The sequence below is a fragment of the Pinus tabuliformis genome, chromosome 8 (assembly GCF_031772625.1).
Source record: "Pinus tabuliformis cultivar Carrire ecotype Pingquan chromosome 8, CPIR1, whole genome shotgun sequence".
NCBI classification, from domain to species: Eukaryota; Viridiplantae; Streptophyta; class Pinopsida; order Pinales; family Pinaceae; genus Pinus; species Pinus tabuliformis.
The window spans coordinates 801,880,740-801,903,923 of record NC_142294.1 but is presented as its reverse complement, the minus strand read 5'-3'; the positions used below and the strand labels follow the sequence as shown (position 1 = coordinate 801,903,923).

Below are 23,184 nucleotides of genomic sequence, written 5' to 3'. Positions count from 1 at the left end.
CAGTCATTTAGAACCCTTTCAGCCTCTTTGTGAGTTAAGCAACGTCGAAAAATAGAGTCCGCCCCACGGCGATAAAGAGTATCTCCAATAATTTTGAATTGTTGGGACTGGAATCGAATTTTCCAACGTTCCGACCTTGAAATTTCTGGCTGAAAGGATTGGGTCTGGAGATAGATGATGATATCCCCATACCACGGATCTAAAGTGCTGATTAGAAACAAAGATTCGTCCGCAATGGGCTCCTCTGCCACAGTTTCCGTGTCAGCACGCGGGAAGTCACACATTAATTCTGCAAAAACCAAAGATTTCTTAGACTTAGATTTCTCAAACTCCAAGTCGAACTCCTGTAGGATAACGATCCATTTAGAGTACTTGCCCCCTAGCAATTGTTTGGTCAAAATGTAGATAATAGGGTTGCAATCCGAAATTACCGTAGTTTTACGTAGTAAAATGTAGTGATGAAAATGTTGGACAGCTTGAACGGCTGCCAATGTCAATTTCTCCACATGTGAGTATTTTAGCTCAGTTGGATTTAACGTTCGACTAAGGTAATATATCACATGTTCCATTCCGAATTCATCTTCCTGAACTAAGACCATTCCAATGGTGGATTGGGAGGCGGTGAGATACAAGAAGTAATCCTGGTTGTAGTTGGGAGGATGCAACAACGGTGCATGGGTCAACGCGTGTTTGAGTGCATCAAAAGATTTCTGAGCTATCTCATCCCAAGAGAATTGAGTATTTTGTTTCAACAACCGAGTAAAACCCTTTGTAACTTTGGCGTAGCTAGGAATGAATCATCGTAAAAAGTTTTCTTTCCCCTGCAAACTTTGGAGTTGGCGAAGACTCGAAGGAGGAGGCAATTTGATGATAGCTTCGACCTTTGAGGGATCAATGCGAATGTCGGCTTTCGAAACTAAAAATCCGAGCAATCCACCCGTTTCTATACAGAAGACACATTTTTGTGGGTTCAACCAAATACGGTAATGCCTACACCTCATAAAGATAGGCCACAATGCCACAAGCTTGCATTGGACCAAAGGTAGGCCCTAAAAACACTTGTTTGCTATTGTTTATTGAAGCATATTTAGAGAAAGATAGTGTCTGGTTGGTTTGCTTGTCATTAGGTCTTCTTTAGATTCTAGGAAGGTCTATCTTGTCCGCAAGATCGACTCATTCCGTGCGACAAAATGGCGACTCCGCTGGGGAGAAGCTTCACTCACTCTCCAATGGAACCAAGAGGTATGTGATCTCTCCTCTCAAGCTCAACCAAAGAGTCTTAATTTCACCAGCATTTACCCTCAAAATGTTCAGCTTCTAACCTCTCTAGTCCTCACCCCAATGCCTGTATTTATAGTGCAATGGAGGGAAGTTACTAGGTACTCCTTCAAAGGGATAAAGCCCTCCTTCAAAGGGATAGCTCCTTTAGTCAAGGGATTAGCTCCTTCTCTTTTGGGTTGCATGAACCACCTCAGAGCGAACAATCCACATCAAAATTCCTTCTAGAAAACTCTAGAATTAACCCAAAGTGAGTTTTTTAAGATAAAACTTGCGCCTTTTGACTTTCACAGGAGTCCGCACCTACACCGTTAGGGACAGAGTGGGTAGGTACGCAGCTTTTGTACACAGAAGGTGCGGGACCACAGGTGACCATGAGAGAAAGTGCGGAACCAGAGTTACATTGATTCCAAAGCTTGATTTGAAGAGCTGAGGTCTTAGACTTGCTTAGGAGGACAATACAAGTGATGATAGACCCATACTGACTGTAAATAATCATAGTGATGATATTTTTGTGTAACATGGAACTCACACCACATTCCAATGTCCTTCTTTATCTTTGTGGTGTTGTTATTTTCTTTCGACTTCAGCGGGTTATCTTCGGTCACCCCTCCTTAGCTTTGCCCTTTACTCTGTGGTTTGGCGACGCCTTTCCCTTGCTTTAGATTCATAGATCCAAAGTCTCGCTTTTTTTTCTTAAGCTTCTACTCAATCTTGATAGTGTATCGGTACGTTGTGTCGAGCTAGGAGATGTCCAGGAACCCTCCCTCATCATGGATGTACCTGTGTAGGTAGTCATGGTACTTGAGTACCAAATGTTTCTCAGAATCCTTAATACCCAACTTTGTGCGAAGGGTATGAAAAACATTGGTAAACTCTTGCACGTCTTGTTCCCTTCCTTGTCGCAATGTGCTCCATTTTATGTATTTATCCTCATAACTCCTCACAAGGTAATACTGCTCGTTGTTGGCATCTCGGAATGAATCCCAAGTGGGCACGGCCAAAAATAGTGAGGGCGTACTTTCATCTTTCTGCTCATAGTAGGTTTCTCACCAGTCCTTGACCTAGGAAATGGCTTTGAGAAGAGAAAAATTAATCTTTTCCCCGCTGGAAAAATCATGCATAGAAAAGTATCCTTCTAGAAAATTTAAACATTTATCTATGACGTCCACATCTATCTAACCCTCAAATATGGGCATGTCAAAGTTAACTTGTACCTTAAAGGGTGTGACACTTCTAGAGTAGTTTCTGGAAGTAGATGCATCGCCCTTGGGTAGACGCTGAAGGATCTAGGCAAAGTTGTCCAGCATCTCGTTCCTCGATCGCTTGATGGCCTCCTCGGGCAAGATTTTGAAAGGATCTACTACCCCCTCACATTTCTTTTCTTCCGCCTTGGGAGGCTATCGGGATTTGCGAGGTTGGCCTTGCAAAGGTTCAACCAGTTCAATTCCTAACTCCTTATATCCCGACCTCGTTGGGGACATGCAAAGAAAAATAGAGAAAGAGTAGACCGCTCTAATACCACTAATCCAAATTTATACAAGAACACAACAAATTACAGATATAACAAGAAATACAAAGATGCAGTAGAAATAACACTTCATTTCATTAATGTCAAATATTGAAATATGCTTACAAACATAATTGAAATAAGAATAGCTCAGGCGATGGTAGCTTATCTATGAGAAGAGACGTGGCAGCTACGTGCCTTTGAATTGTGTTACAATAAGACTCAAGGGCCTATTTATTATTGAAAAACATGATAAAACCCTAAACTCAAGAGATGTAACACCAATAGTTTGTGGGCCTCGTTTGGGTTAATTAGGAAACCAACTTACCGGGGTCATAACTTGGTCATATTATATCCATTTGGCACGTACGATACCTTGTTGGAAAGGTCTCTCCAAGTACTATGGGTTTCTCCACAGGCCCTTGGCTATGGCTATGGGCATGCACAAGACCAAAAAAAAGTCATTTACGGGGTCAAAACTGCTCTGGAAGTTCGAGACATGAAAAAATACTAAAAATAATAACTGCTGAAATAAACAAGGAAACAAATGAAACTGACTGGTGGTCTAGGTGGAATAGGTGGGTGGCCACAAATATCCACCTAGATCATTACAACTTTGAACTTGGGTGATCCAACAAGAATTGACTAATTTCGCTGCTATTCTAGAGTGTAACCATGTTGTTTTTCTTTTTCCCAACATGAAGTTCCTATCCTCTTGGTCAAACTTTGTAACATGAAGTTCTAATGAAGTGTGGGCCAATACTTCCATTGTTTCACAGTGGAACCCTTTCTCATGTTGATTAAACCTTGAAACATGTGTGTCAATGAAGGAAACGGTGATTTGGACAAGGTTTTAGAGTGGAATCATCAATCAAGGTCGATTGAGAGCCCCCCTCGGCGCCGCCCCCCCCCCCCCCCCCCCCCCCCCCCCCCCCCTCCCCACTCTCATTGTTAACATTTAACTAGGGGATGGGAGTTGTAGTTGGGATTAGCATCAATCCACCTCTCCTTGACCAGCAATTCTGAATGATTACAACCCTCCTTTCCAATAATTAATACCACCATTGAGGGGCACACGATACAATTGGTTTGGTTAAAGTGGATTACACTCTAGTCTAGTTGTGGTTCCGGTGTGGGAACCATGCCCACCCGAAGCTTGCCCACTTCTAGTTTTTCATAACTTTTTAACCTATAGTGGGGGGGCATGTCGAGGATAATATGCTTTGGCATGGACCCCACACTAATTACGTAGCTATGCCACTAAGGCTTGGTGGAGGCCATGTGCGTGAAACGTGTTTCCCTTGGGATGACACTACCTCTTTTAATAGGCTAAAAACTTCTAGTGGACATAAATTTCAATCCATGACTTGGATTGAGATAAATATTATGTCGTTAGAAATCTCTTCATGAGATGATCGCAATGACGGTATCAAAATTAAATTCCACAGACTTTCAAAAATAAGGCTTTTGGTAAACCCATCTTCATAATAAACCTCGAGGATTGGGTCAAAACGTAACCTTCCCACGTCCCAGGATGGTCAGGGATGGGTGGGAGGTGGTTACGCCTTCAATCATTCCTTGATTGAAGGCCTGTATTTCCAAGATCACTTAAAAAATTTACTAAATTCGAGGGATTAAATCCCTTCATAGATTGTTTCTCTTGAGTTAGCAATTTGAATGGCTCACGTTGGATTGGTGTGTTGAAGTATTGACACCCTTTATGGGTGGATGAGAGGACATAATTCCTCTTTTTCCTCATGTCACGTTGGAGTATGAAACCTCCGTTGATTTGACCTACTTGAAGTATGGGTCAATGTAGCATGTATATATCCATAAAATAATGAAAACAATAAATAAAATAAGACATAACACGCACTTCATAATTGAACACATTTCCTTCATCATTAATTTCATAATACTTATATTAACCATCTCCAAAGAGAGGTTTATGAGGTAGAAATTAGGTCAAAATGTCTGAAAAGTGGACCTTATGATTTGCAATGGAGAGGCCAATCAGTGAACATGGGCTTAAACATTTCAAGACATCAAAGAAGCTAGTTGTAGCTAAATACACATAAGCATAGACAATCATTTTTTTTAACCATCATCTTATAGTCTCAAGAGGATGTGTAGGAACACTAGTGAATTTTTTAATGGATCAAGAATTTGTGTTGGTTAAATGGAGAGGTTATAAGCCTAATATTTATGGATCAAAATATGTCTATAAGCCACAATTTTATTTAGATGTACTTGTGTATGGCATTGTGGTATTTGAAAATCACGTGACAGTCATTAAATTTGATATCATTGTTGAATGCAAGGCATATAAGGTATTTGTGTATTGTGAGATTAGCTGTGATTGGCGAAAAAAAAGGCCAAAATAGCACCATGTCGATAAATAGCATCGATTTTTTCGAAAATTTGGAGAAAAATACACTAAAAAAGTCAATGGAAGAAAAAAAGTGAGTTAAATAGGAAGCTAATCACAAGGATTTGTTATAGTGTAGCATTTCTCCTTGAAGGCATAATTTTTTTTTTGATTAAGTGGTTTTGTTGCAAATGGTTTAGACTCATCTTTGATATGTTGCAAACATCAAGTGACCTACTAATATTTGCAATGGGAAAGGAATATAAGGAGTGCGAAGTTGGTCTTCTCAGCACTGGAAAATTTTTGAATTAGGTAAAATGCTCTACTAGACTTAGGCATTTATTTGAAACATTACTGTCTATATTTCCTTCCATTAAAGGAATGTCAAATTTAACTTGTACCTTGAAGGACATCATACCTCCAAAGTGATTGGTTGTCAAAGGTGGCTCCATCACCTTTTGCATATTTTGAAGGATTTGTGTGAAATTATCTATCATCTTGTTCCTTTGTCATGCAAGGGTTCCTTGATAAATATATTGATATGATCTCTTGGTTTCTCATTATTATTGTATGCCATCGGAAACTAGTAGGGTTAGGAAAGGAAGTCTTCGACAATCTTATTTAGGTCAAGGCGCATGTCTTTATACCGTAATTTCATTAGAGATATGAACGATACAATAAAAAAGAGAAGATTACTCTATTGCCACTAATTTGAATCATATTGAGAATGAAACAAAGATAGAAAAACATGGGAAATAAACAAAGATAAACAAACATGGGAAATAACACAAAGATATTATATCAAGCACAATAACATAATGAAACCAAACTTCATTAATGAATGAAGTAGTGAAAACAGTGCAATACGTAAAGCAATACAATTTATTTATAATGGCCTTAGTTTATCTCTAAGATGAGTTGTCTTTGCCATACTCATTCTCAAAACCTAATGTAGATTAGTTTCCTTGCTTTTCGTAATATAAATTAGAGAAACCTAAATTCAATTAAAAAAATCTAATAAACCATGAAATATAGTTATAAAGTGCAGAGTTTTGTATAAACCATGAAATATAGTTATAAAGTGCACAATTTTGTACATCTTGCTAGTGTGTGTTCACATGTCCTTCAAAACACTATCACTATCATAGAATTGGGATCTCGTTTCCAAGAAAATGATGTTGTCCCATCATCGTCACTACCACAAATTAGTGAGATGGAAAGCGCCAAGCCACATGAGGCAAACTTAAGACTCCGCGCCACTAAATCATTTGTTAAGTTTGATGGTTTAAGCAATTCGAATATTGGATAATTATAAAATAAAATAAAAAAATTTGATGGTTTAAGCAATTCTAATATTAACAATAAAATGTTGATAATTAAAAAAAAATAAAAAATTGCTATATTTGACAATCAAATCACCAGGCGTCAAATTCCATCTCTGCTCCCCGCATTCAACACTGCGCGTCCCGGATTCCATGCATTCAACGCAATGCAATTGATTTATTCAAAAACACTCGAGTTTTTCACATCTATTTTATTAATCACACAATTTCTTTTTCTTAATAATAATAATAATAAATCAACTTAAAACTGTATTTGAAAAACAAATCACAAGCAATTTCACTCTCAAATTGGATACGGTATCAATGGAACACAAATGTTCAAATCTACGATTCTCAGGTCTTTAGAGGAGTAAATGTTCAAATCTCTTGATTACAGATTCGATTCATCTAACGGATAAGGAGTAAAGACCCATTGCTAAGGCAGACTTGCGGACCTTCGACGTTAGCGCGTCCCGCCGTCTATTAAGTCCTTGCAATTAGTTTATAAAATCAAACTCCAGATGGCTGCAATTGTTTGATAAAATCAAAGCGGCCAATATTGACCCAACCCTAACAAGTACCAGGGGAAGAGGATATTGCGTTGGGATTTCCCTATAAAGAGAGAAGAATTGGATTGAGTAGTTCCATAAACATATCAAACATTGAGATTGAGCGCGGGATTCTTTAATAGAGAAAATTATTAGCTATGGGGGTTAGTTGTGGTACTTCGGTAATGGCTCTGGTGCTAGTGCTGCTCCTGGTGGGCGTCAGTGTTAATGCTCAAAACTGTGGCTGTGCCAGCGGTCTTTGTTGCAGCAAGTATGGATACTGCGGGACGACCTCCGACTACTGCGGCGATGGCTGCCAGAGCGGCCCCTGTACAAGCTCAGGTGGAGGATCTCCTAGTACCGGAGGTGGAAACGTGGGCACCATAATTTCCCAGAGTGTCTTCGATGGCCTTGCGGGCGGAGCTGCCAGCTCCTGCGAAGGCAAAGGATTCTACACTTACGACGCTTTCATTGCAGCTGCCAATGCATATTCTGGATTTGGCACCACCGGTGCCAGCGACGACCAGAAGAGAGAGCTCGCTGCCTTCTTCGCTAATGTGATGCACGAAACTGGAGGTATATAATCTATCTACTCAACAACCATAATAATCTCTACAATTTGATTTCAAAGAATTCCTGGATGATGAATTTTGATAGATCAATTAATTAATTAATTAATTAATTCTTCCGTCATCATGTTAGGGCTGTGCTACATCAACGAGATAAATCCTCCAATCATCTACTGTGATGCGACATCCACCTCGTGGCCGTGTGCGAGCGGGAAGAGCTACCATGGGCGCGGCCCTCTCCAGTTAAGCTGGTAAGTAACTCACTAATACCATCCCCCCTCTCCAGTTAAGCTGGTAAGTAACTCACTAATACCATCCCCTCGTGTCATCTGTAATGGTAACTGAGGGCTAACAAACCGACTTACAATGAATGCAGGAATTACAATTACGGAGTAGCTGGGCAGAACATAGGCTTCGACGGGCTGAACAACCCAGACGTGGTGGGGCAGGACGCCACCATCTCCTTCAAGACGGCCGTGTGGTTCTGGATGCAGAACTGTCATTCTGCCATAACCTCCGGGCAGGGCTTCGGCGCCACAATTAAAGCCATCAACAGCATGGAATGCAACGGTGGAAACACTCCTGCAGTGAACAGCAGAGTTAATTACTACAATACAATATGTAGCCAGTTGGGTGTGGATCCCGGAGCCAATGTCTCCTGCTAACTCTCTTTTCTCTTCATGGCTGCCAAATATATGGATAAAATGCCAAAGATGTCCATGGCTATCCACTAAATAAATTTTGCACCGCACCTCTCCTGCGGTGCATATAGATTATTTCACACATTTAGTTGAATTGAACAGTTACAAAAGCATCATTGGTTTTCTTAAATTTGCATCTTGTATGATGATTTTCCAAGAATTTGCACGACAATCCGAGTTTCTCCGTTCTCTAACACATCATCAAAATTTGCCGTATTGTTAGAAGCAGCAGGGCCTGATAGCGCATGAAGGGGCCATAGCTCACGCCGATCGTCCTCCTCTGCAACCACCTATACAAATGAGCCCAGATCTGATCGATCCCCCTATTTGCCATGATCTGACAAGTATGGGTTACACCCAGAAGATGAAGATTGTCGACAACCCTAGGCTTGGCACAAGCGGTTTGAACGGCCATTCGTCAGGCCGCCACCAGGACATAGTTGACATCGAGAACAAACTTGGCGGGGGAGCGGTCTACAGCAATAATGGAGCCCTCAGGATGGAAAAACGCAGACTTTGTTTAAGGTATGAAGGAAAAACCCTTTTCATGGAATATCATAATGCTGATCTGTTTATTTATGGTGTAGATCTGGTTACCCACATACCATGGGGCTCTGATTGGGAGCCATTTCCATCGCTCCGCGGCACCCAGAACAGATCGAGCACCGGGCTATCAGATCTAGACCTTTTTATGGTAAATCGAACCTTTTTTATCCCGATCCTGGAGATTATGCACAGATCTAGACTTGGGACCTCTGAACTAGATCCCCGCATGGCAGATCGGACCAATCTCATATCAGATCTGGTCGCCCAACCTCTGATAGGGGGCATGCAAAAGCCACAGATCAAACTTTCTGCAATTGATCCATTGAATACAAGAAATGGAACTCCGGCAGGAGGATTCCAAGTATTTATAAAACTACCTGAAGGAAAATCGAAAACTATCTGGGTAAAAGAATCTGATACTGTTAAACAAATGCAGGAAATGATCATGGAACAATTAGGATTCCCCATCAGATTACAAAATCTGATATACGAGGGCAGAGCTCTTCAAGATACAAAATATCTCTGGGAATACCAGATTGAACCCCAGTCAACAATCATACTCAATCTGAGATTGAGAGGGGGAGCACCCGTCAATGGCAGGAATAATAACAGTGCTGAAGGGAGTGGTACAGGTGCAAAGAAAAAACCAAGCAACATTTCCTTCAAAGACATCCTACAAGGGAAAAACAAAGAAGGAACAACATCAAATCAAACAGGTACGGAGGCCAGGCCATATATTGTGGAACAGCTGGATCATACCCCAGAATATAACATAGACATACCAGAAATTGAGGAGTACTGTTCTACATATGAAAGGCATGCAATAATATGCAGATTTAACAGCTTTTGGCCCAAACCAGTGGATTTATTCCATTGGATCTTCACTAACTGGACCATGCAATGCGAAATTCACCTCTGCTCCAAAGGATTTTTTATAGTAAATTTCTTATCAGCAACTGACAGGGACACAGTGTTACAGGATGGACCGTGGTTCTGGGGATCCACAGGACTTTTCATCACACCTTGGTTCCCAGAATTTGACGCAAATACAATGGTTGTTACCAAAATGCCAGTTTGGGTTCGACTACACAACCTCCCAATTCATCTCTGGACTGATCAAGTACTAGCTGGAATTGGAAATACCATTGGAAGCTACATCAAATGGGACACCCAGCGAGTGGAGGAACGAATTTACACATATGCTCGGATATGTGTGGAAGTAGACCTCAGCAAAGGCCTGCCAGACCAGATTCAGCTAAAGCATGGACAGAGGAGCTGGACCCAGGGTCTAGATTTCGAAAATACTGCTTTTAGATGTCGAATTTGTAGACAAACAGGACACCTACAAAACACATGTCCAGCAGCCAAAAAAGACAATCGAAGAAAGAAGAAAACAGAAAAACAAGCGAAGGGATGGCAATTTCCTCCACCTGATCCAGACGACGAGGAGGAAGAAGAAATGGTGTATACAAATCCCAACCAGCATAGTCAGATGAACAAAGAACCATCAGCGGAAGACAAAACACCCCAGGAACAGTTAGAAACAACACAGGCACTATCAACAGAAATTATGGACATGGGCAGAAACAAACGACAACACATATCAGACTCGTCAGACTCTGATAAAGAAAATCCACTACCTGTGGCTGAAACTGCACTTGCACTGATAAGTCCAGCAGAGACACAAGGGGGTTGGAAAAAAGTTGAGAAGAAAAAGGGGCGAAAACTCTGACTTTCCCCCACATGTACATAATTATATCTGCATAACATGCCATTTACTTGTACTCGCACACCCTGCGCGGTGTTGACGGATCATTGCATTCTCATAAACACCATTTTTGACATCTGTTTACTGCATATGCCGAAAGGCATCTACAACATGTAATTTTTCAATATTAATGAAAGATTACGATTTTTCCAGTGGAAAAAAATACTTAATTTTGAAAATAATTTAAAATATCCACATATAAACTATTATCAAACTTTTTTATGTTTAGAGTTTATTTTGGGTAATCAATAATAAATAATAGATGGTATGAAAAATTTTAACCAAAAAAACACTCACATACATCTATAGTTTTGAAAGCTATCTTGAATGTCTTCCCTCTCATTGGGAATTGGTTAACATAGAAAAGACAAAAAAGTTTAAAAGCTTATTTGGAAATGATCTAGTGATTAAATGCAATAATAGACACTTTCTATCAACCCATAAATTTTGTGACCTCAACCAGGTGGAATTCTTCTTCTTCACTTAGATTTCGCATCAAGATTTCATAACAAGTCACATTCACTAAATGTTTTGGTAAGAGATGGGTCTCCACGAAGGTGAAAGGCCCAGATGGATCAAAACTCATTTATTTCCCCCTTGAATCAAGAAAATGAATGAATAGTCCCTAAATTCGGCTAAAAGGTACATTGCCAAGCTTCACTCTAACACATTTCACAGATCCATCCCCATAGCAGAGAAAAGGTAGTGCATGCTAAAATTCTCTCTAAAGGAAAAAAATAGTTTCCAACAAATTTCGAACTCATGAAAAACTCCAAAAAAGAGTTTTAGTGGTCCGAGCAAATGTAGCTACTACAAAGAAAGACATTGAAATAAACAAACATATTATTCTAGACCGCTTTCTCAAGGGGTGTTTGGATAGAGATCCAAAGGATTACAAGGTCTCATTATTCTTGGGAGGGCACCATAAATGAAGAATATTTTAAAACCTAAATAGACAATTGTCCCACAAAAGAGTACAAGGCACCCACTTTGATGATAGCCTAGGAAATTAGGTTAGCCTAGAATCACTCCATGTTCATTGATGTGTCTCCTTCAATTATGCAATATGCAAGGCAAGGATTGTTCATATTAAATTCTATCCCACAAAGCTCTCATATGTAGGATTCCCTCCAACTATTACACACTATAATACAAAAGGACTCACCTTTGGAATTTTTTGAAGGTATGGTTCAAGGAAAATGGTCCACTGGAGGGGCGAGGTGGGTGAGACAATTCTCACACAAAAGACTACAAATTGCCTCATTTAATAATAGCCTAGGAAATTGGGTTAGCTTAGAATCGCGCCATGTTCACTATGATGGTATTAGAGGAGAGAAACTTTACAACAACAAAAAATCAGACAGCGGAATTCAAAGACAGAGAAAACAACACAAATGGAGAACAAGACAGAGATCACAAACAATAATGAACACATAAAACAAGTTTTTTCATCACTGGAAGGCCTTGCCTTGCCTTTCATTTCTCAGGCAAAGGAAAGAAAACAAACTTATAGATGAGGGAAGAAGATCTAGAATTCTCTAATTCTTTCATGTGGAATACATGATTTCATAGTCACTTCCATAAATTCAATGGCGGTGTGGTGCGTTCAGCATGGGAATGGTGGTGACAACTGAAGATGGTGTCAGCAGTAACTTTCAGCATAAAGCAGTGTTGACGTCTTCATTACGGCTTCATGTTTAACATTCTCCAACTTGAAGCCGAATGAAAAATTCTGAATGAAGTCACACCAAGTCCTACCATGCCTCTACATAACTCATGCTTATTTCTTGGTAGAATCTTAGTGAGCATATCAACAGGGTTCCTATCTGTATGGATTTTTTCCAAGGATAATTTTCCTTCCTCCAATACATGTCTAGTCCAATGGTACCTTAAGTCAATGTGCTTGGTTTTTTAGAGAAATGTTGGGTTTTTAGCCAAGTGAATGTAATTCTAACTATCGCAATATAGAACATACTTGTCCAACTTTATTCCTGTCTCTCCTAGGAATCGTTGCATCCACAACATCTCTTTACAAGCCTTTGTTGCAGCTATGTACTCTACCTCTGTTATAGAGAGAGCTACTATTATGTGTAGCCTTGACACCCAAGATAATGTTGCTCCTGCAAATGTATACAAATAACTTGTAGTGGGCTTTCTGGTGTCCATATCTACAGCCATATCCACATCTATAAATCCTTCAAGTAAAGTCTCATTATGACCAAAACATAAACAATAATGACTAGAACCCTTAAAATACATCAAAATCCTATTTACTCCTTGCTAATATTGTTTGTGTCGATTGGTAAGAAACCTGCTCACTAATCTCACTAAATATGTAATATCTAATCATGTACCTACAATGACATACATCATTCTCACACAAAATGGTCAATTGGAATGGCGAGGCAAGGTGGGGAGACAATTCTCACACAAAAAAACTACAAGGTGCCTCATGTAATAATATCCTAGGAAATTTGGTTAGGTTAGAATCACTCCATGTTTATTGATGTGTCTCCCTTAGTTATATAATGTGTAATGCAATGTTTGATCGTATTAAATTCTTTTCTACAAAGCTCACATATCTAGGATGCCTTCAACGATTAGACACCACAATATAAAAGGACTTGCCTTGGGAATTGTTTGACAATATGGTTCAAGAAAAATGGTCCATTGAAGGACTCAACAACCGAGGGTTCAACTTACTTTGGAGTATTGAAGGACTCAACAACCGAGGGGTTCAACTTACTTTGGAGAAAGACATCTCTTAGCTTCATATCTACAAATATTCTCTTCTTATTGTAGATTGAATGAATGGAATAACTATCATTTTAAAATTATACATGTATGCCTCACATAAAGAGTGACCACTCTTTTACTCACATCTCTTTCGACCATGTATATAGGGATAAGAACAAAGCGGCAAAACAACTCTCTAAAACTACTTTGGAAATGGAGAGAAAAACTACTTTGGAAATGGAGAGAAGCTCGAAAATCATTGAAAATATCCAAATAAGCACATCAAAATATCTTCACCAAATAATACTTCAACTTTCACAAAATAGATCATGGTCTCATAGTTTAGCTTTTGCATCCTATTTTGAAGTCCTTGTTCCTTAAGCTTCTCTACAACCCTTTCTCTAAATGCTTATAGCCTATACAACACATGAGGTATTATTATATCAAAATTTTCTTTTGACTGAATACATTCAAGTTTCATAGTTTAACGTTTGCCATGGATGCCGGAGTGGCCCCTGTACCACCTCAGGGGGCAGATCTCCTGGTACTGCTGAAGGTGGAAACGTGGGGACCATAATTTCCCAGAGTTTCTTCGACGGCCTTGCGGGCGGAGCTGCGAGTTCCTGCGAGGGCAGTGCATCTCTCGTGTCGTGCATATGGATTCTTTCACAATATCACCTTCAAGATTTAGTTGCAGTGAAGGGTTACAAACATATCATTTATTTTCTTAAATTTGCATATTATACGATCATTTTCCTTGCAATTTTCAAAAACTTGGATGACAATCCGTGTTTCTCCATTCTCTGAAACACATCAGTAGTTGTATTGTTTTGATTAGTAATTCTTTCTCTTCGCGTTGGTCAATTTGTTAATGATAAATTTGCCAAGCAGATAACCTTTTCAAGTACACTTCAAAACCATCGAATTTTACAAATTTAATTTGTGAGATTGCAATGATACAAACAGATAATAATTCATCATAATTTGATATTGTATCCAGATGCAAGCCGCAACACACCTAGGGGAAGTCCTAATCTTGGATAACAAGGAGTTCTGCAAGATTAAGCATATGCCTAATTTATAGTAATAAAATTTAAAGCACCAATCATAAGAAAAGGAAGATGTTTTCGATGTTACAAAGATTGATAAATATGTTTAATTAGTACTAGTAAAGTACAAGCAAATGTAGAAAAGGAATTAGAGAAAGAATGAAAAAAATATCGAGGAAGAAAATCAAAGTAAAGGTGAAGGTGAGGAACAAGAAAACGTATGCAAAATTTAGAGTTTGGAGAAAAAAAAGAAGAAAATTTCTGTGCAACATAGAACCGAGGACAACCGAACAACCTTTTGAATTAATTTCAATTGTTGTAAGCCTAACTACAACTTAGACTGGTAGAGACTAGTAGTCATAATTAAGGGTCTTCACATAGTTTGAATGTAGTTTGCATATATTGCATGCAAAATCTAAATTTAAGAAATAATGAGGCATAAATATAAGAATTAAAATTAATGTGGTTATTATTAACTTTCTAAGATTATTCTAGATGATCTCTCCACAACATTTTGTGTCTATTTATTATTTTATTCTCAAGTAATTCAATCAACTCCAATTCTTGAACTACAACTCTATTGTGTAATAATATTGTTTGAATTGTGTATTATCTTAACTATTATAGCAACTTTTGGTTTCCTCCTCTGTGTGTTGGGATCTAGTGCTACCAAATCCAAAATAAAAATAGGCATTGGCAACTTTAATGAAAGTGTTCTAAGTGTAAAAGATCTTGCCATAACAAACGCTACAATCTCCACTCGCAAGGTCATGTTGAAGAAATTATGGGGCTTTGTGGTCACAACACTTTCACCTCAACCACTTCAATATCTTCCAAGTGAGTTGTAATAAGGGTTGCTCTTGTAGCTATTGCCATAGTAATCAATGCCAATACTTCAATAGCCTTACCTGTAGCAACACAGATCACTGCAAGAATCACAATTTCAAGCATTAATAGTTATGCCCACCTTTAGTAACACTAACCCCAACAACATTATTGATGTACCATTACCAATCCCCATTGTTTATAATTCCTCTAACACTCCCACACTTATTCTCAATATTTAATTTCTTGATATGGGTAACTTAATGGGATGTTTGTTGTATTTATATTGAATCCTCATTCCTTATTCACATCAAACACAAGAAACTAAATCCATCCACATCCTAAACATTAATTTTAAGAATTAGTGAGATACACATTAATATGTGAGGAGACTCACTTCCAAGGTAGGAATTTCAAATTTGAAACACCCGTCAAATTTGATAATTTCTACAACTCAACTACTTGTTTTGAGCACTTTCATAAAGAATGTTGATGGGAAGAGAAATTTTTTGACTATTTTTGAGAAAATCACCCTGTCAAAATTTTGGTTGTATTTGGCTGTATTTCAATAAAAAATTGATGGGAAAGGAAAATCACTTGTGACCTATCAAATTCCATCCCTGCTCAACTCACTCTGGAGTGTCAACCACCCATTTTCAATTTATACAATAACAATTTATTTATTCATAGATTTTGGATGTTATCATTATTACACTTGCAATCAAGTCAAATTATTGGAACACAACTTGAGATTTCCTCATATTACTATCACATGTCTTATTACACTGAAGGTGTTTTTAAGGGGAAGTTGCTATGAGGACTTTCGTCGCCTTTCTAGAGCCTATAAAAATATGTGAAATGTATACAATATGTTGTCATTCATTTTTCAACAGTGAACCGTCACATGCGGACAAACCCATTCATCATGGGGATGACTAATGGTCAATGGGATTGCTCCATCTGACAACCCATCTTCACATGCTCTTGTAATCACCGCCCTTCACTTTATGTATATCATAGTCTCATCGGTCTACTCTTTGCTCATACCCTCAATTCCTTTCTACCACAAGATTTTTGTGGTTTTATTTGTGTTCACTCATATACTTCAATGGTTTTCAGCACAAGGTTCCCTAGTGTTTTTAGCACACTATTTTTAGTTTTTTCCCATATTTTCTCATACTCTTAATTTTTTTTTTGAGAAGACTTTCAAGCATTTTTAGCACAATGTTCCACATTATTTTCTCTTTATTTTCTCATACCCTTCATTTGATTTTAGTATGGCTAAACAACTTCTAATACTTGTGATTTAATTATCAACTAGTTTATGCTTATTTTGGAGTAATTTGAGGAATTGTAGTGGGATTAGTGGATATCATTCCCAATATTCCAAATAAAATCAGTCAAGAGAACTTGCTCATAGTCTCTTACAATTTAAACGATAAACTCAAATTTGTTTGTAGAAGCTAGGAGTCTATGGTGAGTATCCCGTTGTTCTACGAGCACAAAAAGATCTTTGGGACTAACAAGCAATTTATATGTTTGATTCAGGATATTCCTCAAGGGAAGTTGTCTAAGTGGTAGGCCACCGAGGCTTATGGGTTGACTCTATATGACACTCAGCAGGGCGCTTGGAATTGACTTCCTTTAATTCCCCAATTTTTCGACGGGATTCCCCTCTTTTGTCTTTAGGTATATAAGAAGCATAATCCCTCTTGTTGGGAAGAAATGAATTCTTTATTTATCTATGACTTCATGATGGGTAAATGGCACTATAGAGAAGACATGGTGATGGTTTGATCCTTCTTCAGATGTTATGTTTATCATAGTGGGCTTATCTATATCTTTGAAGGACACGACAACGATAAAAATGCTCTTCGGGTTGTAGAAGCATATGATGTTAAACAAGAAAAGAACGAGGCTCTACTTCCTATGAACCAAGAGTGATATTGATGCCATGTACTATTTTTAAATGGAGAATTCACTATGCTAAGCGGGCGTTCAACAAAGTCGAAGGGTCGAATCCAGAAGCATGGGGAAGTATTTGATCATAATATAGGTGTTTGGAGTAGAGTGGACAATGTGGAATATTGAGTGATGTCTAAGGTTGTGCTTAGTTGCCTTAGGCAAGTACTATTGACACCTTCAAACTCTAGGCCTATTGAATCCACTCAATTTTATTTTATATGGCTAAAAACATATGGACATTATCTAAATTTGAAAGTGGGCATGGATACTTCAAATTAGACTAAACTGGAAACCATGATTAGAGTGAACAAATCTAATTGGACAAGACTAAAAACCACAATTACCATCATACTATAATTTGAATTAAATGATACTAACCAATTATTTCTTGAAACTCTGTCTCATATAACATATAATAAAACTCATGAAATGTGTTTAACATCATATATAATAGCATTGTGAATCATATAGGAAACTTAAGATTCTCTTCAACTAAATAGTAAACAATTTTGTAATTTTGTACTACAAAATCAAGCAAATCTTTTTTTAAGATGTAACAATCTTTCCTTTATATCCATTGCATTACATGTTCCCCTACATACAAAATATCTAAACACGTGAAAATAAATCATAAAAACATAAAAATAAATTATTTAAATAAAAATTAAATAAAACCAAAATTATAAATTCAATACCATCGCAACAAATACCAAGTCACAAATGAACTTTTTATTAAGGGCACCCAATTTTGAAAAATAAAAGTAAAAGAAAAAGGAGAACATTACCGGTTTAAACTTTTTTCATGTCAAATGAATTCCATTACATTAAATCACTTTATTGCACAATAGGGTTTTGTCTAGCGATGTCATGACCTTTGATATGAAATCAAAAAGGTAAAAGATCAAAATGTGATTCACCATTAGAGAAATATACGATTTGGCCATAGTTAAAGAGGGAGAAAAGAAGAAATCTAAACGAACCAATACAAGAATGAAACCTGTAAACAAATGAAAGAAATCTGAACGAACCAATATAAGAAAGCAACGTGAAAACAAATAAAATAGAGGTGGAAGTGGATAAAACGGCGATGAAAGAAAAGAAACCAACCCGAGATCGGTTCGAACTAACTTTTATGGATGGAAAGATCGAACTAACTTTTATAGATGGAACTTCTTTCTTAAGATGGAACGATCGAAACCAACGACGACTTCCTTCTATAGATGGAGATTCTTTCTTTTGCTTTTTTGAATAGACGGAACATGGCTTTATTGTTATTTTATAAATGGAGTTTTTTGCTTTAGTAAATTGACCCAACATAGATTTATCGTTTTATTGGGATATGGCGATAAACATATGTTGATAGTAATGGAGATTTAGTTGAAGAGAATGTTGAAAATATAAAGAAAGTTTTTTGGTCTTTGATGATGGATGGAATTATCATTCGAAACATTAAATAGATCATAAATATTACACAGTTTTATTATAGAAATCTCCAACAACAATATGAATAATTGTGGAAGTGTTTAACCACTTATTAATATAATGAAAACTTATTAGGAAATTGAGAATATATGGAAACTTATTTCTAATATAATGACGGATGCTATCTTGCTGTTATAAAAAATAATATAACAATAAAAATTCTAATAGCATAGGAAATTTTAATATAATATATATTAAATTAATTTATATAATTTAAAGAAAATTATAATTGAATAATATAAAATATTTTTATTAATGAAATTAAATCAATTAAAATAATGTTAATTCAACTTAATATTGTATTTAATTAAAAAAAAATTCTAAAAAAAATTAAATTTTTAAAAATTAAATAATTTAAAATAATTATAAAAAAATTAAATTGAAAATGAGTAATTATTAGGTTAATAAAAGTTTTTATTAAATATTAAAAATAAACAATTAAATGTGTATTTTTAAATTTAAATTTATTTTGTTATTAAATAGTAAAATATATATATATATATATATATATATATATATATATATATATATTTATTATTAAATGACATCAAAATAAAATAATATATTAAACACATTTTAAAAAGAAAAAATGATATGGATCAAATAATAATGTACTTCTATATAAACAAATGTTATAATAAAATAGTAAAATTAAAAATTAATAATATCACACCATAATAGGATAAGATAATATTGATCAGGCCTGAAATTTCAAATTCTCTCTGCTTGTCAAATGAAAATTTCATGACGGTTTTACATTTTACATGCCCTTCACTTTAAGATTTACCCCAATAAACTACCTTTCATACTAATAAACTAAACTTGTAGCATTTGGTCTTCCTACATTTAACTCTTCTATGTAATAATCAAGAAGTAATTCTATGTTTGTTCATAAAACTTCAAAGTAGAATCATATAGTTTTCACATAGATGCTAGTGAGTAGTGTACAACATCTGTAGTGTGAGCATGGTCATCCAAGCCTCCAATGTGAGTATAATACTAATCATCTTACACTGTATGATGTTGAAAATATAGTGAAATTATGGTAATTTACTAAAAGTAACAGCTACTAGCATTTATTCATGCATAACACAACATTCTTTAAACCAAATTACCAAATATTCATGCATAACACAACATTCTTTAAACCAAATTACCAAAGTTGTGCTTATAATTGCAAACTTTCAGACTTCACATAGATATATCCATCTCTAACAAAAACAAATGGCTGAAATATCAACAGGTGATCCCCAATCTAGACAATCTTCAAGCAATAGAAAACTTGAAAACAAATATGGACAGTGTGGACTTTTAGTTAACCATTCAACTATAAATTTTCACCATTAAAACAAGAGGATTGAAAAATTACAAATCGTTCTCGTAAATTTATTTTTGGTTTGACAATTGGATTACATTAATTTAGGTTTTTTTTTTACACAGATCAAGGCTATAGTTCAATTGATAAACTGTTCAATTCATAGATTCTTCTCATGCCTGTACAAACCAGATTGAAGCGATTTTCCTCATAAACTTCGAAACAAGGAAGGGAAAATTATAATCACTAACCTTTTTCATTCTTCTAAAAAGGCTCGAAAATTCTAATCACAGACTTTTTTCATTCTTGTGAAAAGGCTCAGAAAATTCAAATCATGCACATTTTTCATTCTTCTGTAATATTTTATGTAGTTTAACCATTAACAACACATTTGCAACAATGTACAGAGGATAAAATGTTCAAACATTTGTCAACCCGTAAACATTATTTTTAACATATTCTAGTCTATAAGTATATAATTTTGTCAACCCAAAAACATTATTTTTAACATATTCTAGTATATACGTATATTATATATGAAAATTTTCAATCTCCCATCACTAACAGACTCGAATTCTAGTTTTATTACAATTTCCAGATCCAAAAAACCATATTCTGGTCTATACATATATTATATATGAAAATTTTCAATCTCCCCTCACTAATAGACTCGAATTCTAGTTTTATTACAATTTCCAAATACAAAAAAAAGGAACAGTTTGACTAAACTTAAAAAGAAATATTTGTTTTTCATTTTTTTTAACTTAAGTAAATAAAAATAAAAATACAACTGACACTAGTTAATCTTCAGACTAGTTTTATTACAATTTCTAGATCCAAAAAAATAAGTTGTCTCACTAAAAATAGAAAACAAATATTTGATTCTCATTTTTTTAACTTAATTAAATAAAAATAGAAATACAACACAACAATTAGTTTTCAATCAATCATGTAGATTTTAGTAGAAGTCATTTATTGTTGTGCACCTCACTACCATACTCAAACAGATCTAGCATTATAGAAGTCAACAAACAAAATATAGAAATTCAATGATACCATGAATTTGGATATATTTCTAAGTCTTGGGTAGGCTCGTTAGTTTCCTTATTTAACAAGGTTGCCAACCTTAAAATCTTCTTAAAACAATTGTGAGAACATCATGCAAAAAATTGGAGAGAAATCAAAGAAAACGTTTTTGAAATTTTGATTCATAAATAAATCTAATACCTTAAAAACCTTTTATCTATTCCAATTTTGAAAATTCAAAATCTTCAACTTCCCATTCCAGAAAACTACCAAATAACATTAAACCTCTTATGATTTATCCACTGCAATTTTGAAAATTCAAAATCCTCAACTTCCGAAAATTACCAAATAACATAAAACCATAAAACACATAATAGATTAGAATACAAAAGATAAAATACACACTTTTTTTCTTGAATTTGAGGGTTTATCGGGCTACCAACCTGAGTTTGAGTTGCTCCTCAAGTTGGTTGGAAGTAATCACACCTTAATTTACTTCAAAATTTCTTTAGGGGCTCCCTACGCTGGTTGGAAGATATCACGCCTTAATTTACTTCACAATTTCGTAAAGGGATGTATACCATATCAAAATTTACATATAACTTGTAAGTATTTTTCAGGTTTTACAATAACTAACTACATAAGTAAATAAAGCAACCATGCCTTAATTTACTTCAAAATTTTCTCAGGGACTGTATACCATATCAAATTTGACATAACTTGTAAGTATTTTTGAGGTTTTACAATAAATAAAGAGTACATACGTTATAAGCTAATACAACCAATCTAGCAGTTTTGAACGAGAAAGCATGCCATATTCGAAGCTAACAAATTCAACACTGCAATAGGGTAAAAACAAATTCAAAATCAACCACGCCTTAAATAACTTCGGGTAAAAACGAATTCAAAAGCAACCATGCCTTAATTAGTCCAAGGCACATGTCTTTATACCCTAATTTCATTAGGGATATGAACGGTACAATAAAAAAGAGAAAATTGCTCTATTTCCACTAATTTGAATCATATTGAGAATGAAACAAAGATAGAAAAGCATGGGAAATAACACAAAGATATTATATAAAGCACAATAACATAATGAAACCAAACTTCATTAATGAACGAAATAGTGAAAATAATGCAATATGCAAATAAATCTAATTTATTTATAATGGCCTTAGTTTATCTCTAAGATGAGCTGTCTTTGTGATACTCATTCTCAAAAACCCCTTCCTAAGAAGTTAAGACCTTTTAACATAAATTCTAGAAACTTAAGAGATTAAAAACCTTATCCCTAGGGTATGATGTGTATTGGCGTAATAGGAGATAACCAAAGTTTTCACAAGTCAAAGAATGTTGTGTTAGGATAAAAAAAACAATTTTAAGAGTTAAAAGACATTGTGCCAAGGAGGAAATATGGACCTTAGCAAACACCACATGTTAGAGAAAAAGATATTGTGCAAGCATCCATAGGCATCTATGGAGAATTTGACTTGTTTATGATTCGAATGATATCTCCCCATTAGAATAAATCACATTTTGAATGTGATTTGAATTTTAAGGTTCAATCTCCTTCCATCATCAAAGAGACTTCCATCATCCCTATAAAATTAATCATAATTGAAATAAAGCAATTAAGAATAATTAAAATAAATAAATACCTTAATCTAAAAATTAGTTTAATATAACTTTAGTTTAATATTTTATGAATTTGATTTTTTTTTCTAATAACTTATGAAAACAAAGACAAACATTTCACAAAAATCATGGTTGAAAATAAAAATATTAATATTTAAAAACATAGTAAAAAATGTTGAATTTATTTTTATACCATTTTATACTAGTTTAATAATTTAAAATTACATTTTGGGCATTTTTTTAATAAATTAAAAATAAACAACCATTTTAGGTTTAATCTTCTTCATTTGATATATATGTAATCCTATAAATGAAATAAGACTAATTGTTGGAGTCTGTAGAAGAGGGGACTAACCAAAAATATTAATAAATCATGAAATGGGTGGATGGGAGCCTTCCTTTTCTTGATGTCCTTATTTCAAAGAAGGACGATGGATCATTCCCACACCAGGTCTTTCTAAAGAAAACTCACACGGAGCAGTCTGAATAAAGACGATGGCTGGAAAACTAGCAGTTGTTGGATCCCTGCCATTTCTTGTTA

The 23,184-nt window shown here is 35.6% G+C and overlaps 1 protein-coding gene across 1 annotated transcript; it reads left to right on the top strand.

Moving 5' to 3' along the window:
• Positions 1-7,111: 7,111 nt before the first annotated feature.
• On the top strand, positions 7,112-8,372 carry LOC149238009 (endochitinase 4-like). Its single transcript, XM_089372889.1, has 3 exons — positions 7,112-7,602; positions 7,729-7,846; positions 7,972-8,372. The coding sequence occupies exons 1-3, from the start codon at positions 7,185-7,187 to the stop codon at positions 8,258-8,260; spliced, it is 825 nt and encodes a 274-aa protein (XP_089229015.1). The 5' UTR covers positions 7,112-7,184; the 3' UTR covers positions 8,261-8,372.
• The last annotated feature ends 14,812 nt before the right edge of the window (positions 8,373-23,184 follow it).

Coding starts and splice junctions, on each gene's coding strand:
- LOC149238009 (XM_089372889.1), top strand. CDS start 7,185: ATGGGGGTTAGTTGTGGTACTTCGGTAATGGCTCTGGTGCTAGTGCTG. Junction 7,603..7,728: donor TGTGATGCACGAAACTGGAG/GTATATAATCTA, acceptor TCATCATGTTAG/GGCTGTGCTACATCAACGAG. Junction 7,847..7,971: donor GGCCCTCTCCAGTTAAGCTG/GTAAGTAACTCA, acceptor CAATGAATGCAG/GAATTACAATTACGGAGTAG.